A 16,656-nucleotide genomic window follows, 5' to 3' on the forward strand; every position below is an offset into this window, starting at 1 on the left:
TATGAAGATCTCTCAGAATATGACACGGTGCTGTAGAAAAGACTCTACAACGCTTTTCAACTGCATGAAACGGCCTTAATTTAATACTGATGCCTCTATATGACCTACATAAGCAAATGAGACCATCAGCAAGAAGACTGGCACAGCCACAGTCACAGTGAGTGGTAAATTAGCCAGTTAAATGGAAGCAGGAGGAGAGTTTTATTTACATAATACTTTTGACATGATATTTTGTGGTTATGGCAGTAGAAACACTACCACTTTTGTCTGTTCCTTGTAGCAGCTTTAAACTACCCAACAGCATATAAAATAATTCAAATTGGTGCAACCTTAAACATCTATGGCAGTAAAATGAAATATAGATATTAAAGCAGCAGTAATAGTACACATATATATAACAGGAAAATACTGGGTGGGCGATATCGACAAAATCAGATATCACAATATATTTGATTAAATACCTTTATCAAGATCAGTTTTTGATAACTACTCATCAGTGATGTAGATATAATGACTAAGTTAAATAATAACAGCTGCAACAGTATGCGGACGTTCAGAAAATTTCATCACCTTATTGTAATGTAGCCTTTAAAACCAGGAAAAGACAACACTTGGGCCAAAATCTAACAATATCGATATATTGCCCAGACCAATTTTTAATTGTAGGGTTACAGACACAAGATCATTACAGAGACATTATAAAACCACTCATGATATTAGTAAGACTAATGGCCTCAAAAGAAAACTATAGACTGCTCTGCAACCCTTTACATATCTGTGCTAATTATAAGCGTTGGCACATTAGCACATTGTATGCACTGCTGCACAATCAAGCACACTCCCACCCCCTGACACACATGCACAAACATAAAATTGAATTAAACTGTTTGGATGGCTCACTGATCCTCCAGTGAGCTAAACTGAATACCACTTTGACAATGAGGCACGGCCAGAACCCTCAATACAATAGTTCATTAGAAGTAATACCAGAACAAAGGTTCTTTTTATGTTAATCTGATGCATAATAACGAGACTGGCATGCAGGGAGCAGAGCGAGAGGGTCAGAACATACGAATGATGAAAAGGAACTTGTTACTGCTCATGTGGGCGGCACACACATTGAAATCCCCTTTAAAAGGTGTTTTCTTTCTGCACAAATCCGCAGTGACCCCTCCTCCTCAGGACAATGGCAATGAGGAGGGGGGCAGCAGCGAGGGGGACTTAAATCTTGAAAAAGTGAAGCAGCCTTAAATGCCCCAGAGGTGACTGTAGCTGAGGACGTCGTCGCGGGGTTGCAACCTGGCGACGATTTCGGCGTACATGGCGGTTAAAGCAGGGGTGTTTGGTATCCGCTGCGCTGTTTGCTGTGAGATTTACCACCAGCAGTGTAACTCAGCCTCTGGCTTGGTGACAAACAGTGCCTCTGCCTGTTTAAGTACCATAATTGCACCAGATGTTTGGACTTTCTTACGGCTTATAAATCCCTCTCAATGTAAGAAAAATATTAAAAATATCTGGTCCTACTCATTACAGCCATGTGTCTTCTTTATTGGCTCAAACTGAGGCTGCTGACTATATGAAGCCATGGCTAACTGCTGTATTTGTCCTAATGGATTGGGCAGAGGCCACCTTGACCATGGCAGAGCTCCCAGACTTTCCCTTTGTCACCTTCCATTACGCCCACCTGACACACTCTTGTTTAAACAAACCCTTAATAATGACTGTCCAAGTCTATAGCAACGACAGGATTCTCCTCTCTGTGAGGCAGGACTGAAGTCACTCCATCGGGTTCTTTGTTCAACTACTAATCAATGCTCGGAATTAATTGGTCTCCAATACTCTGTAGTTGTGAGCATGAATAAGACAAATCTAATTATAAAGGTCACTGCTGGAGGATTTGCAAACTGCAATAAGGAGATGGATTGAAAGAGCAGCCAAAATGAAACTGGATTCAACTGTTGCCTTGGTAACCTCAAAGAACTCCCATCAAACAATGATAGACAAGGACCATAAAAAAAAAATCCAATGCAGCCAGAAAATGAAGCAGAAATCCGTCTCAAGAAAAAACAGCCAGGATCTACCACGTTTGAGTTATTATGACCAGAGGCAGGAAGAAACAAAGCACAAATACCTTTTTACTGTACTTAAGTTTCCAAATATCTGTACTTCTGACAACTTTTTACTTCTACTCCCTCCAAATATCTGTACAATCTACTCCTTACATGTTCAAAACAGGCTTGTTACTTTAGTTTTAATGCATTTGGGGAAATTATTACTTTTTTCTGGCATAATTGTGTGCTGCTTTCCCAACATTACCAATTTCAACATGAATGGATGGGACAGCACCACACAGAAAAGACTATTCCTTGGTGTATCCGTCACTGTACACATGATAGATATAACAAGATGAAACAAGCAAGAGACTGGAGGTTACTGACAGAAACTGAAGCCCATTTCTGTTAGTAAAAGACAAAAATAACCCCATGTTAAGTCAAAAAAAAATAAAAGCACTAGTAGAAATGGGCTTCTTTAAGAGAGAGACTCAACCATGGAGGTGAAGTGAGGATATATACTTTCCCGATCAGTATATCTACTTTTAGCAGAGTCTTCTCTGTACTTGAGTAAATCTGAGTACTTGAGAACTCGCGTAAACAAAGTGTGTACTTTTGCCACCTCTGATTATGACTGCATTTGTTACTGGCTCTGTCATAAAGAAAGCCAGTGTGATACATTCAGTCACACACTATCTATGAAAATGCACAAATGTCCTTGATGGAGCAAAAAATGGCACGAGGAGCAGGTAAACAACATTCCCAAATGATGAACGGGATGCCAACTTGGCTCACAGCCCCACCAAGGGTCATGCCAGTATCATTGTTTCCATTACCACCAAGTGACATTATCCAGATGACTGACAGAGCGAGATAAGCCTCCAGTGAAATACGCTCTCCGGTGCCCGAAGCATCCCCAACTGAATGGTCTCTCATGAGCCTGACTAAACCCTTCATGTTTCATTCACCGCTGGTGGATGGCTGCAGACGGCAGGATGAACCCAGGCAGCCTGCTCCTCTTTAACAAGGCCTGAGAGCGGCAGACAAAACACTGGTCGAGCCTCTGTGTGAGAGCAGGGGAGAGAATAACAAGGCCTTTCAGGGAGGTGGAAAGGCGCATTAATTAGGCCGCCAGGCTGCACTCTTCTTCACCAGCTTAATGACCTCGAGGCCCATAAGGCAGGTGTTTATTTATTGGTGTGTGAGTGTGTGTGTGGATATTTGTATTTCTGCCAGTGAAATGGATAGTAAGAGGTAACTAGAAATGCATGGCTCAAAGGTCTGAATTCAGTAAGTCTTAATTATACACAGGCTATGCCAGGATTTTAGCATGAGTGGCACATGTACGCTGATTTGCAAAGCAGTCATATAGTACCTGCGTGCAAACCTGTAGGGATTTGATTATGTGCACAATAAGTTCCTCCAAATTTACAGTCTGAGGATGAGTTGCACCAACTAGATGAAATGCAGTTTTGTTGCTCCATTTGGACTTTTAGATGACAACAAAATAAGGCTCTGTGGTGTATTCAGCAGACTGTTATTGCAACAAGGCTGCAATATCACAACATCTGGGGGGTTATAAAACTGGTAGCTGTCACATGTCTGCCACATGGTTAGGATTAGTACTTCTTGGCACTTGAGTTAAAATATAGGCTTTTTAAATCTACATTTGTAGTTTATGTAGGACTGTTTATTACTTCATTTGTGCTTCTCAAATGCAGATACTGCACTTTTAAATGCACATGTATGACATGTGCATCAGGTCTCGCTCACATTAAAGGGATAGTTCACCCAAAAATGAAAATTCAGTCATTATCCACTCACCCTTATGCATCTTGAAGGTCAGGTTTACTTTTTTTTTTTAAATGTCTCCATACTGCTCATCTGGTGTAATCCAAGTTTCCTAAAACTCCAGCATGCCAAGTTGACTAAAGTCATTCACACCATGTTTTTAGCCTGAATCTTCACTGTAGATCCTCAACTTGGAGCCATGTTCACATGCACATGGACACTGTCTGAACTGTGTGTGTGTGTTTTGACGGTGTGCAAAAAGCATGTCAGCATGAGAGTATGGAGGCAAAAAAGCAGTGTAAAAGCAGTGTTTTGCGGACTAACAAAATAAACCTGACCTTCAATCTGCATGAGGGTGAGAAGATATTGACTGAATTTTCATTTCTATATTAAGTATCCCTTAAAAACAATCACAAAAGACTACTACAGACTACTGCAACTACCATTTCTGGTGAAACTCTATCTGCCATGACTCAGACAGAAAATACATCCATGGATGAGATAATATTAATGTTTTATTCCCGTTACGTTAAGTCATGTTTGGTACTGCTTTCTTCACTCTCTCTTTTATCAGATGCATCTAGCAAGAAAATGCACTGTTGCCTTAAATAAATAACGGATTTTTCTGAGTTTAAACATTGTTGGAAAGATTTGGGACAATGTAAATACATTTTGGGGCAGAAATGTTCCATATTGTAGCTTTAACTTCATATAATAACAGATCACGACATGTTTGAAGTGGTAACTCAGCAAATACACTTTATATCCAATACAGAAGGCAGAGGTCCTTTTGCATTCAAGAGGTGGAACGTTGGCCCTGAGATCTGAAGAAGGCGTATATAAAGGCATTTCTGAAAAGCAGAGTTTTTGTGATCTTGGTATTGTTGAGGTCCTCAACAATACCAAGATCACAAAACACAAAAAGAAATTCATCCTCAACTTGACGATGAATTTCTTCCGCCTAGTTGAAAACATTCAGCTCAGAATCCTGATTTGTTTGGGTCGTCTAAAGGTGATTGGTGGAATTGTCTTTTTAATGAGGAGATTTTTCCTTTGGCTTTTGACTTATAGAAGAAGATGGGTTGGATAGAAAGAGGATCTTTTGAAATGTTCTATTTCTGAATTTGTGGACCTATATTGTATGATCTGTCATGCTGCTGTCAAGTGTCTTTGTCAGCCCATTTGAACTGCGCACCAATTAATGCAAGGTGCTTAGATAGACCAATAAAACAAACCATATCTTACACATTTAATCAGAATGATAAATTGGATTGGCTTACTGCTAATGGAAAATATACAAGTTAAGCTTGTGTTTACTTTGCTGAGTTCTCCCTGCAGCAGAAGATGTTAAGTTCTGCTACAGAAGGAAATAACAAGAAATTACCTCATGAAATCTTAACAGGCTGTTGAGGTGGGCCAACAGACGCACATTTCTCAGGATATTTCTGTCTGAACCTCCAAGCGAGGGGCAGCGCTGTCCAGTGTATCCTGGGAAACACTCCAGTCACACTCCAGTCCACTTTTCCACACTGAAAAACATTGAGTGGGAAAGAGAAAATGAGCAAACAAAAGTTTACTTCAACCAAAAGAACTGACCGCAAGACTGAGAGTTCGATGGATGATAGTGGTGCTAGTGTTTAAATTACAATTAAAGCTAATTTAATCTTTTATAAAGTAAGAAGACAAGGTGGGATTTCTGGAAACTGTTAGCCTCAACTAATTGTGTGAATTAAAATAGATGGTGCTGCACACTCCAGCCGCTGAATGTCAAGCAGCAGTGATTGTGCAATAGAGGGAATCACCCGCATGATGAAAAATGGCAGGAAAATGAATCAGGTCACTGAATGACACAGTTTTAGTCCAAACTGCTCCACTTAGAAGATCTCTTGGGGGAATAAAATGGAAGAAGTGAAGAAGGGGAAGGAGAGAGTTAGGGGGAAGGAGGTTGAAAAGGGGAGAGAATTAAATAGGAGAAATGGAAAGTGAAAGGAATGAGGGCTGTATTAGAATTTTTCTAACACCGCCATGATTTGAATTCATCGGGGAGCTACACTTTCAGCCCCATCTCTGCAATATTCACATCTCACACTGGGGGCAGGTCTGCCTCCCAAACATCAAGCGCTATTTTTGACATTATTGTGTCACAGTGCCGCTTCTAGTTCGAGTTGAGCACAGGCTTTCTGAGCAGCTTCTTGGGATGGCTTTGGAAGTCACAGCAGTAAAGTGTGGAGAGACCTCTGGTGTCTAAACCTGCAGCTGCATCCTGAGCTGAGGGCGGCCGTGTTGGCTGACGTCCACATAAACAAAGCAGAGTATCCAAATAATGCTGACAAACCCGTTAGAGGGTCCCACCTGAGTTCACCAAACAATCAGAGCTGATTACTGTACTCTCATTAAGGCCATGTTTAGTATCCAACATGTATTGACAACACAAATTAGTGTCTTTTCTGCCAACATTTATTGTGTTGTTTCCACTTTAATAGTTTCTAATATGGTGCACACATAATTACAGTTTAAACTCAGTTTGTGTAGCAATGCTAATTATATTTAAACAAAGTCTAAGAATATATGAAATGCAAATAACACAATTAATTACTTGTTCTTAAGATGCTACTGCCCTCTGTTGGTAAAAGCAGCTAAGAGTGGAGCAAAATGCTGCCTGCTCTTCAAAATTTGGCAAATGTTGCACATCGAATATATACAGGAAAAAAACCTATTTCTATCATTGTTTTTTTTTAGTATAGTGTTTTTGAAGTTGTCGTTGTCAACAATATTTTTAAAATATGTTTTTTTTTTCCTCAAACACTGGATATTTTACTGGAATACATAGAATTGAATTATCAAAGTAAAGAAAAGAAAAGAAAAGAAAAGGCATAATAATCCCATTTGACCAGTCCTTCTCACCCCAAGACAAGAGTCATAATAAAATCAGCGGTATCAGAAAGAAAGAAAGAAAAAAAGCAAGAAAGAAAGAAAACAAAAGCAAAAAGGGTTGGTGAAATAAACACAAGGTGTTAACTCATCAGTACATAGCAATTCAACTATGTATGTCCACATAAATGCGTACCTGCATATGTCAAACATATCTTGTCATCAACCCTCTACAGACTGTGAAATATTACCCATGTAGCCCCTGAAATCAGACCAGAATTTAACAAAGAGGTGCAGTTTTCTTTAGAGACGGAACAGAACTTTTTCATAACAAAGCAATGCATTTAGTACTAGTAATCATGGCCTAGTGTAAAGTTTTTACATAATAACAGAACACAAAGTAAAAGAAAGAAAAGCCTGTTCATAAATTGCATAAATTTTGTATTCAAAAGACTAAAGGCAGTTTTAATAGTTCCATACAATTCACATAACAGATGTAACCAGTTTAGTGGCAACCTGTTGCAGCAGTTATTCATGCACTCTCTGCCTAAGTCTCTGAGTATTAAAGGGGCAAGGGTTAATGTCAGGATTAGGGCTAAATGTAGCATTCTTGAACAGCAATGTATCAGTGTCAAATCAGATGTGATAGCTTGTGGTCAATATGTTGCATAAGTGGGGAGGAACCAGCTCCAAACTGTTAGATCCATCTGAATCATATGCCTCGGAGCTTATCAGTTCCTTTTATCAATACCAGCATGTTTTTGCTGCAAAACAAATGTCTTGTTGCGACAAGGAGTCATGGCGGCGAGGCTTTTTTCTACCCGGGGTTCCTTTTCAAAGAATTCCAGAATTGCTTGTTAAAATATATATATGACTTCTGAGTACAAACAGCTGGGTTTATTATGTAAATACCAATTTCCAGAGGACTGTTGCGTGGCACCGTAGACTGGGTACCCCTAAGAAACCCTGACCACATATTGGAAATGTCAAACAATTTTACACGAAGTTTGCAACTACCTTTCTTTCCCAATTTTAAAGCAAACCAGGCTTTATATTTGGGATTGGCAAGTAAGCCCTCAGAAAACTTACCTACGTAGAAAGTTGGACAACATTCCACTGTTTAAACATCTCTGCCCAAAGAAAGAAGTGGACTAACTGGTGCTACCTACAGTATACTACTATATTTTTTCCTTAACATATTAAATAATATTATATTGCTGTTCCCCCCATATTTTCAGACTATTTTATCAAACAGAACTAAAAATTAGTTGGGAAAAATGTTAAGTAATATAATTTTTATGGCGTCTGTGCAGGATTGTTTATTCAGGTATGGTTTCCTGAGAGAAGAGATCGCTTTCGACATCTATCTCGCTCTGGCCTGAGCCTGGCGGCAAATATTTTGCTCTAAATGCCATGAACAAAAAGCCTTTGCTGTGTGATCAATTTAATTTTAATAATTCAGAGTAGAGGAAATAGTCTGGAAACAAAAATATTTTCCAGACTCTCATTTTTTTCCATACTTGTCCACACCTGGAAATGACTAAAATCATACAATAAAATAAAAATAAAAAACATAATTTTCCGTACAGTGTAGAAACCCTGTACTCTGTTTCTAGACTAATAAAAAGACACTGAAGACCTGTTCAGGCCTACTTTTTTTCCCCCCACACACAGAATTCATCAGGAATCAATACCGGAACTGATAAAGAATCAGACCAATGAACAGAATAGAAAATGTCATTGGTATCAATAACATCTTATCAACTCACATGTAACTGTTGGTTTACAGCGTCTGAAAGCAGTTTCACAGCTCTGCATTTTAGAGTTTATGTAATAACTTACTGATTATTTTTCAGTGGAGCGCCTCTGTTCAAAAACACCCCATTTATACTGTTGGACCAAAATGCTGTGTCATCTTGTGAGCATGAGAGACAATGGTTTCTGTTGGAGTCATCACTGCTGGTTTGACTGACAGCCCACAGGTGCTCCGACACACTGCGTTTAATGACGAGCCTGTCATGTGAGAGGCGGTTTGACAGCTGACATTGTGGAAATAGTTACCTGCTCTACATACAGAAATGAAGGCGGGTTGTTTCGGAGCGGGGAATAGTAAGACATTCATAAAGAGCGCCTGAGTACAAGCCAAACTGACTTGGCTCAGTTGTGCAGCAGTCAGCGCGGCACTTGGCCGCTGACACCTGCTCACGCATCCAAGTGTTGTCACAACTGTCAAAACCCCGAACACACACAAACAGTACCTCTACAGAGCGCGCTCACACCCCAGCTGGCCCGAGGACGAGTGTATTAAGACTGCGACTGTGTCAATGCCTTGTTCTCACTTTCTGTTGTCTCGACGTGGCGCACTGTTTAGAACAGGTCTAATCACCGAGACAAACTGTTTCATCTGTGGCAGCGTAACGGGCAGCTGAACTACACAATGTCCAGCTCAAGGGCACAACTGGCATTTTAAAACTGTGCACATGCATATATCAATGCAAAAAATATTCTAAAACAAATCATTTTCCTATCTTTTTGTGTCGATAAACTACTTTAAACTATTCAATATACATGTTCTTGTATTTTCTGCTAGGTTGGAGCCAATTTGACACCCTGACACGTGCAGATGATAGTACGTATTAATGAAAACACATTTGGTATATTCCATGCAAATGATGTTGGATAAGTTGCTAAAGCTAGAAGAAATATCTAGTGTTTTGGCAGTTTAGGTGGTGCTGCTGTCATTTGTTTTTCATGACTGTAGTAAAGATCTGTGAGAGTGTAACTGTGATTAACAACTGCACAAACAAATTTGGCGTCTGCTGAATAACATTGCTGGCAGAAAATCCACATCTTCTTTGTTTACAAGTTTATTCATTTATAAAACAATGTTGCTTTGTGTTGAGAAGTGATGGGGACATAAGAAGCTTGGATGAAAAAGCATTTTAAAAAGGCAATGTAATAGTATGAGGTCAGAATAGATAATTACAGTCTGGGGAAAAAATGCATAAAAACATAAAAGGGCATAGCATTGGCTACTACACAGTCGACAGTGCGAAGATACGCAGCATTAAAGGCAAACCAACATCGACAGCACAAATAACAGTCATCCATCACATCCACACCTGCAACACCAAGTCAGCTAATCGAACAATGCCAGTAACACATCTAAGCCCCATCAAATTATGCTTTTTAAGACAGAAAGGGACAAAATCAGCCATTTCAAGAAGTGTTATGGACAGACATGACCCCAGTGTCCCTGGTGTAAATGATACTTATGTTTGATATTACATTACTTCATAATAAATCATAGGGATTTTCCCTCTGCACATTTTAGCATGTAGGATTACAGTTGGAATGACTCACATTTCTTCTGTGGTCAAAACCAAAAAATATTAACTTTATATTTAAACGGTACTGTAGCTGCCTACAGCACACAACAAACTCATACAGCAGTAGACCAAAAGGGTCTCACAAATCTGCATCCTTGAAACAACATAAAATCAAATTGTTGTCAAAGAGTGATGTCGTTCTTGTTTTGATACATAGTCCGTTCATCTCTATAAAAATGTGTGAGTAAAATGCACACAACAACAAATCTTATGAGCAAACATTTGAGGATTGGTATCTTGTGTATTCATTCTGCATGTCATATACAGTATTAATGCTGAACAGCTTTTGACTTGTGCATTTTGTTTGAAGAGTGATTTAGCTGTAATCTTCTGGGATTAGTACGTAGTATGAGGAATTGATGCTGCTTGCAGAACATGTGTAAAGTATCAATAAAATAGTTTGTGAGATGCAATTATGAAAGTAGAGAAAAGGATCCATTGAAAAAGAAATGATCTTATCTAAAACCCGTCTCCTGACCTCTTTTTCTTCCCACCTGAGTAAATAAAAAAGATGTGATTTAATTTAACCTTATCTGACTTTTAAACCCAAAGCAAACGACTACAGTCTTCAAATCAAAGCGCCACAGAAAGAATGCTTTTAGCAGAGCACAATGTGATCCTGTGGTGGATAGTTTTGGACATTTTGACAGCTGATCCACAGCCCAGATATGGAGCACACTGAGGCCTTCAGTAGTGAAATGGTGGGTGATGTTACCCAGAATGCCTTGGGCCAGAGGCAGGACGAGACATGAGAGGGTTTTGGGCAGCTAAAATTACAAACTGGCATCAGATAAATTTAGATGTGCAACGCTAAAAACACTCCTGACACGACGGTGTAGCTGTCTTCTTTAAATTCATGTGTAATATACCTCCTACTCGACACTCCAACTTCTGACAAATAAACCAGCGCTGGGTTAAGAATTATATAACCTGAATATATTTGCACCTCAGACATTGGCATGACTAAAGATTAAACTGGGAAGCACTGACAACAGTGTGCTGGCAGCACAAGTTGATGAGTGTATATATGACAAAAAAGTCATGAGGAATATCACACTTGTTCCAATACTACTTCACTGAGACATCTGTTGTACTGAAATAAATATAAAGTAGTTCATTTTTTAAAATAATTACCAGGCACTTTCTTGATCAATCACTTCACTTTCATCATCAAAACTGAGCGTGATGACATGCTCAGAAGTGGTGCTTGAAAAATGACTGAAACGGTTAATAAATCATAGGTCTGGGCGATGCGAGCCTTTAGCAGATAGAGAGAGAGAGAGAGAGCAGGGACAGTCTTCTACATGTATTACATTGAATATTTTTGGGCCTTCACTTGTTGGCTCTTACATGTAACTACTAAGTCAGCAGCGGTTGTATCACGGCTAATGTTAGCTCCATTAGCCTCACCCTCTGCACTTTCACTTTCTGAGGTGGAGGGTATGCAAAGTGTCCTGTTGGAGAAGTTACAAACTGACCCATTGTGGCTCACTGTTATGGACAGGTGCCACACAGTGATTTCACAGGTTGGCTAGCTCGCGTGATTGCACAAGGATTCATGGGTAGCCTTTTGTTAATGTTGTGTAAATTAAATGTGTTTTTGAGGAAAGGGTTTATGAACAGATCAATGTATCTTTGCTAAAATATTTTGGATTCATGTTAAAGGATGTGGACAAACAAGTTTTTAAACAATTATGAAAGCGGCTCATATGACCTACGACCACTGCAAGAAGATCAGCTATTTCTATGTCCTTATTCTTGATGCCTGCCATCAAGTTGGATTCTCCATGAAATCATGAAATAAACCTGTGTTTACATTTCCAAGAGAAAGTGTCAGTGAGTAGTACATTATACATCAATATTGTGAAACTATTATAGGAATGACTTGACCCTTTCACATAGTATTAACACAATACAGTTTTTCATAAATAATCATCAGTCATGTGGATATAATGATGTAGTGTATAAAGGCAAATAATAGACCAGCTAGAGCAGCCTGGTGAGTTCAGAAAATTACATCACTTTACTGAAATGCAGCCTTTAAATCCAGTAAAAACATGTATGCTTTAATACAATATAACAATATCCAAAATCTAAAATGATATCTAGTCTGACGGCTATACTGGTACATATATTTTGTTCAATATGTACCTTTGTGAAAACTTTTTTTTTTTAACAGAACCTAATGCAGATTGTTATTATTTGTTAGCTTCATAGGAAGCATCCTTTGTGTATTTAATGTCTTTTCTTGAATTAGGCTTAATATATACATATATTTTGCTCTCTATATATTTTAATGTATTTATAGTTATTGATAATTATTAATAAATGATGGTTGAACTTTACTGTTTCAGTGCCCACTTCTGAGGGATCATTGCAAAAACTATTAATGTCCATATTCTATGTTCTTATTAAATTCTGTATAAAGAATGTTGGGCAATATATTTTTATCAGATTTTTTCTCTCTTCCTAATACTGATATTAGGAACAGAATTGGCATTGGCCCCCAAAATCCAGCAATGGTTGGGCCCTACGCATATTGATATTGTGACAATACTGCCCAGCCCTAATTAATAATCACAATAATTGCAGATTGATAAATCAGATATCTATGTGGGAGGCCACACCACAAAGACATCAATTACGAACAAAATTAAAAAAAAACAAAAAAACAAACACAGTGTGGAGTAAAATTCTGGCAGGGACAATTCAACACCAGCAACTGGATAACTATAAATTATGCCCAATTATCAGTCACCTATGAAACGGCAACGCACCGCAAAGCAGCTTAATAAAACGGTCATTAAGTTACATCTCATTATAGTGATAATTACTTTGAGCTGCTGCGTTGGTTGAGCGGGGCTCGGGAGGTCCAGTCAGCGTGGAGGACGTCCCTCTGTCGGCGGATGAAGGGAGTGGTCTAACCGGGGGAGAAGTCTGTGTTTGGCTGCTGCTTTTCACCACAGCTTCCCTAAACGGGGCATAAGACAATAACACATCACTCTGGACAATCGGTGACAAAAACAACGGACCAATACCCCCCGCACCCCTCCACCAAAAAATACCAAAACAAGCCGAAGATGTCCCTGCTTACACATGGCCCGAATAGGAGCGGCAAACAATAGGCATGTTGTTCATGTCTGTTATCACAGAGCCATTACCATATTTATACTGTATTCGTACAGGCAGCGCACAACCTAATTATCTCCATCCCTTCTTTATTCACTCATGAATAGCGCCACACACATATTTTATTCACTCAGTCATTCCAGCTCTCCTTACCCGCTTTATTCACTCATTCACCCTGTCATCTATTTACTCCCCCTCCCTCCTCTGTGCACTTGTGCTATATAGTGTAACTCACCCTCTCATCTACTCCCTCCCTCTTTAGTTCAGCTGAAAAAAAAAAAAAAAAACACTCACTCCTTCATTCTCCCCCCTCCCTCCCCCTCCTCGATTTCACTCATCCAATCCCTCCGTGCTCACTAACCCACTAACTCACCCACCTTCTTGTTAAAACACACACACACACACACACACACACCAAAAACACACAACAGTCATCAACTCACTGTAAGGACACAGGTGGACAGAGATATGTTTCTCACTAAATGTAACTTAATTTCATTATTTACATTAGTATTCGGATATAATATACAAAAGGTGAAAAAAGGTCAAATATAAAGGTAACTGGGCATAATGTCATTTGAACAACAGTTCATCCACTTTATTGGTTTAAAATAGGCAGTAGACAATGTAGTGTGCAATGTAGAGGACCACCTCTCTGACTAAGTGCCTGCTTGTTTTGCACCACTCAGTATGATGTGGTGGATGTGGACAGAAATTTGGTTATTATCCAAAAATAGTGCCTAATAACTCAGATAATCATGCCACAAAAGTCGGGGAAAAGGACCACTCCAGTGGCTGTGACTTTCATGTAGGAATCAAAATGGCGTTGCAGGGAGGGACATTAGACCTGCTATTAAAATAAGAAATAATACAGGAGAATTATGGTAAAGTTTGTTATCTGAGAGGTTTTTGTTACTTAGGGCAGGCGGCAGAGACCCTCATAAAACTGAGGAGAGCCAAATGTCAAACCTGTTATTGACTCTGGTGTGATGCGCCAGTTCCTGAACAAAAGAAAGGCATCACTGCGCCCTATATTGAAGGACTTTGGTGTCGGCTGCAGTCCCCCTCGCAGCTGGACTCACACCTGGTCACACAGCAGCCACTTGCATCACTGTCCGAAATGTGGTGATCAATTTTGTGATGCGGTATCAGAATCCCTGATCTTTGGAGGTGTTGGCAACTTTCCTGACAATGGAGCTCGAGTGGCGACTGCCATAGTGACAGTTATAAGCAATTCTGCCCAAAAACCAGCAAACACAGCAAAGCCAAACACCGCATTCCAACATAAATAAACCCACATTACCGTCCCAAGTGTCACCTGTCACTTAGATAATGTGACATTTAATTTATAGGAGGTTTAACACTAAATAATCTCGACCACGTCACTCAAAGTCAATGGCCGGACTGTGTTAGTTGGGAAAATGTATCGATGTATTAAAAGCAAAAACGGCGTCCTACACCGATCAAATAGCGTGCATCCATGTGAGCATAGATTCAATTTCGATATGCATTGGATGATTTTGCTCCAGGTTCTGTCTGTTTGGGTCAATTTAACGCGAATTGTGCAAAATTGTTCCCGGCACGCGTTACTTCCAGCGGGTTTTCCTGGAATAAAAGTTGTTCGCCGGCGCTGATGAAGGAAAACAAGTGTGTCCCCGTGAAGCCCAATGTCCCTGCTATCAGCCCATAGTGTTTTGTCGATCACTTCTCCGCCACAGATTTTATATTTGTCAGGAGTTGGAGGATGAAGAAACACAAACGGGACGGCGCCAGTTCCATGGAGTCCGCTAGATCAGCTGCTGGCAGTTGGTGTTCTCAATCACGTCCGCAGAAAGGCTTCATAGGCTCACTGGAGCGCCTGTGGAATAAGACACTTAAGTGATCCCGTATAACGGTACGTTACTTTGTATGGACAATTATAACAATATCTTTTACTAAAACAGCAGAAAGTATCGCTTTGTTGCCCAACTCGGACAGTCTGAGGGAAGCTTTATTTCTCTACGTGCATTTATTTTGCTGTTTCTGACGCTCCGGTGTGCCAGCTGAGCCGGCTGAAATTACACCTCCAGGACTTTTTTTTTTTTTTTTCTGTCGACTAACTCAAAGGAAAAGTCACCATGGCAGAGACGTCGGCAGCTCCGGCCAAAACCAAAAAGGCAGGCAAGCCCAAGAAACCTGCCTCTCATCCCAAGTACTCGGACATGATTAAAGCGGCGATCATTCACGACGCCAGCCGGGGTGGAGCGTCCCGCCAGTCCATCCAGAAGTACGTGAAGAAGAACTACAAGGTGGGCGACAACGTTGATGTGCAGATTAAACTGGCTCTGAGGAGGTTGGTGGCAGCCGGAGACCTGCGCCAGACCAAAGGCTTTGGTGCGTCTGGATCCTTCAGGCTGAACAAACCTGAGGACTCCAAAAAAGCAAACAAGGTAGCGGCATCTGCCAAACCAAAGAAGGCAGTCAAGTCCCCCAAACCCAAGAAGGTGCCCAGGCCCAAGAAGGTGGCAAAGACGCCGGAGAAGCCCAAGAAGGCAGCCGCAAAAAAAGTGAAAAGGGTCGCGAAAAGGGCGACACCGGCCAAAACCAAGAAGGCAGCAGCCAAGAAACCCAAGGCACCCAAACCCAAGGCAAAACCAGCAAAGAAGGCAGTCAAGCCCAAGGGAAAACCAGCAAAGAAGGCGGCCAAAACAGCCAAAAAGAAGTAAAAAAGGACAATATCTGAGACAAAATCACTGTAAATACTTAAGGAAATGTTTTCGTATATGTATTATTTTTGTAAGGTATCAAACTTAAGCTGTTTTTACCAGTAGTTTTCTTTCCATTGCACTATTTGCCTATAGATGCTGTAGACATAATTGTGAGCATTTTTATTTGGCGTTAATAATAACAATGTCCATTTCTGTCTGATCATTGGATACACAGAAGTTAGTCTAGGGTCTTGCTGAAAAGGAAAAAAAAATGTATATACAGTTTAACTATTGATAGTTATTGTTACTGCACGGGGTCATACTGATAATACAAATGTGTCAATGGTGCGCATTGTCGAGCCTTTAACAATGTACAGACCATAGGCGTCAGCAAGATTTTCCTAAAGGCTCTGTAGCTGTCATTCAAGCTTCATTCTGTATATTTCCTCATGTTCAGACTGAGACGACTCATGATATACAAGCATCTCACTGTGTTCAGTCACTTTTAAAGACTGTTTATACTGCAATTAAATAAACCTTTGTCATCTTCTACCAAATGTGTTTAACTTATTGTGCGCATTTTACGCATGCGTAAAATACGCATGGCGAGGTGAACAGATGTATTTCTTAGCATATCAAAGATTAACAGACATAACGCATTGTATTACGTATACATTAAGAATATCTCCACCATTTTAACTTGCATATATACGGTATTTTAGATATGTTAACCTCTTA

At 39.9% G+C, this 16,656-nt stretch overlaps 1 protein-coding gene across 1 annotated transcript; it reads left to right on the forward strand.

Annotated features, from left to right (window-relative positions):
- Positions 1-15,083: 15,083 nt before the first annotated feature.
- On the forward strand, positions 15,084-16,475 carry h1-0 (H1.0 linker histone). The gene has a single exon (XM_084741449.1). It carries the CDS (start codon positions 15,349-15,351, stop codon positions 15,934-15,936), a length of 588 nt encoding a protein of 195 aa, XP_084597575.1. The 5' UTR covers positions 15,084-15,348; the 3' UTR covers positions 15,937-16,475.
- The last annotated feature ends 181 nt before the right edge of the window (positions 16,476-16,656 follow it).

The sequence above is a fragment of the Lutjanus erythropterus genome, chromosome 17 (genome assembly GCF_056507025.1).
Source record: "Lutjanus erythropterus isolate fLutEry1 chromosome 17, fLutEry1.hap2, whole genome shotgun sequence".
NCBI lineage: Eukaryota > Metazoa > Chordata > Actinopteri > Lutjaniformes > Lutjanidae > Lutjanus > Lutjanus erythropterus.

What these genes read in the sequence shown, in the direction of transcription:
- h1-0 (XM_084741449.1), top strand. Translation starts at nt 15,349, where the DNA reads ATGGCAGAGACGTCGGCAGCTCCGGCCAAAACCAAAAAGGCAGGCAAG.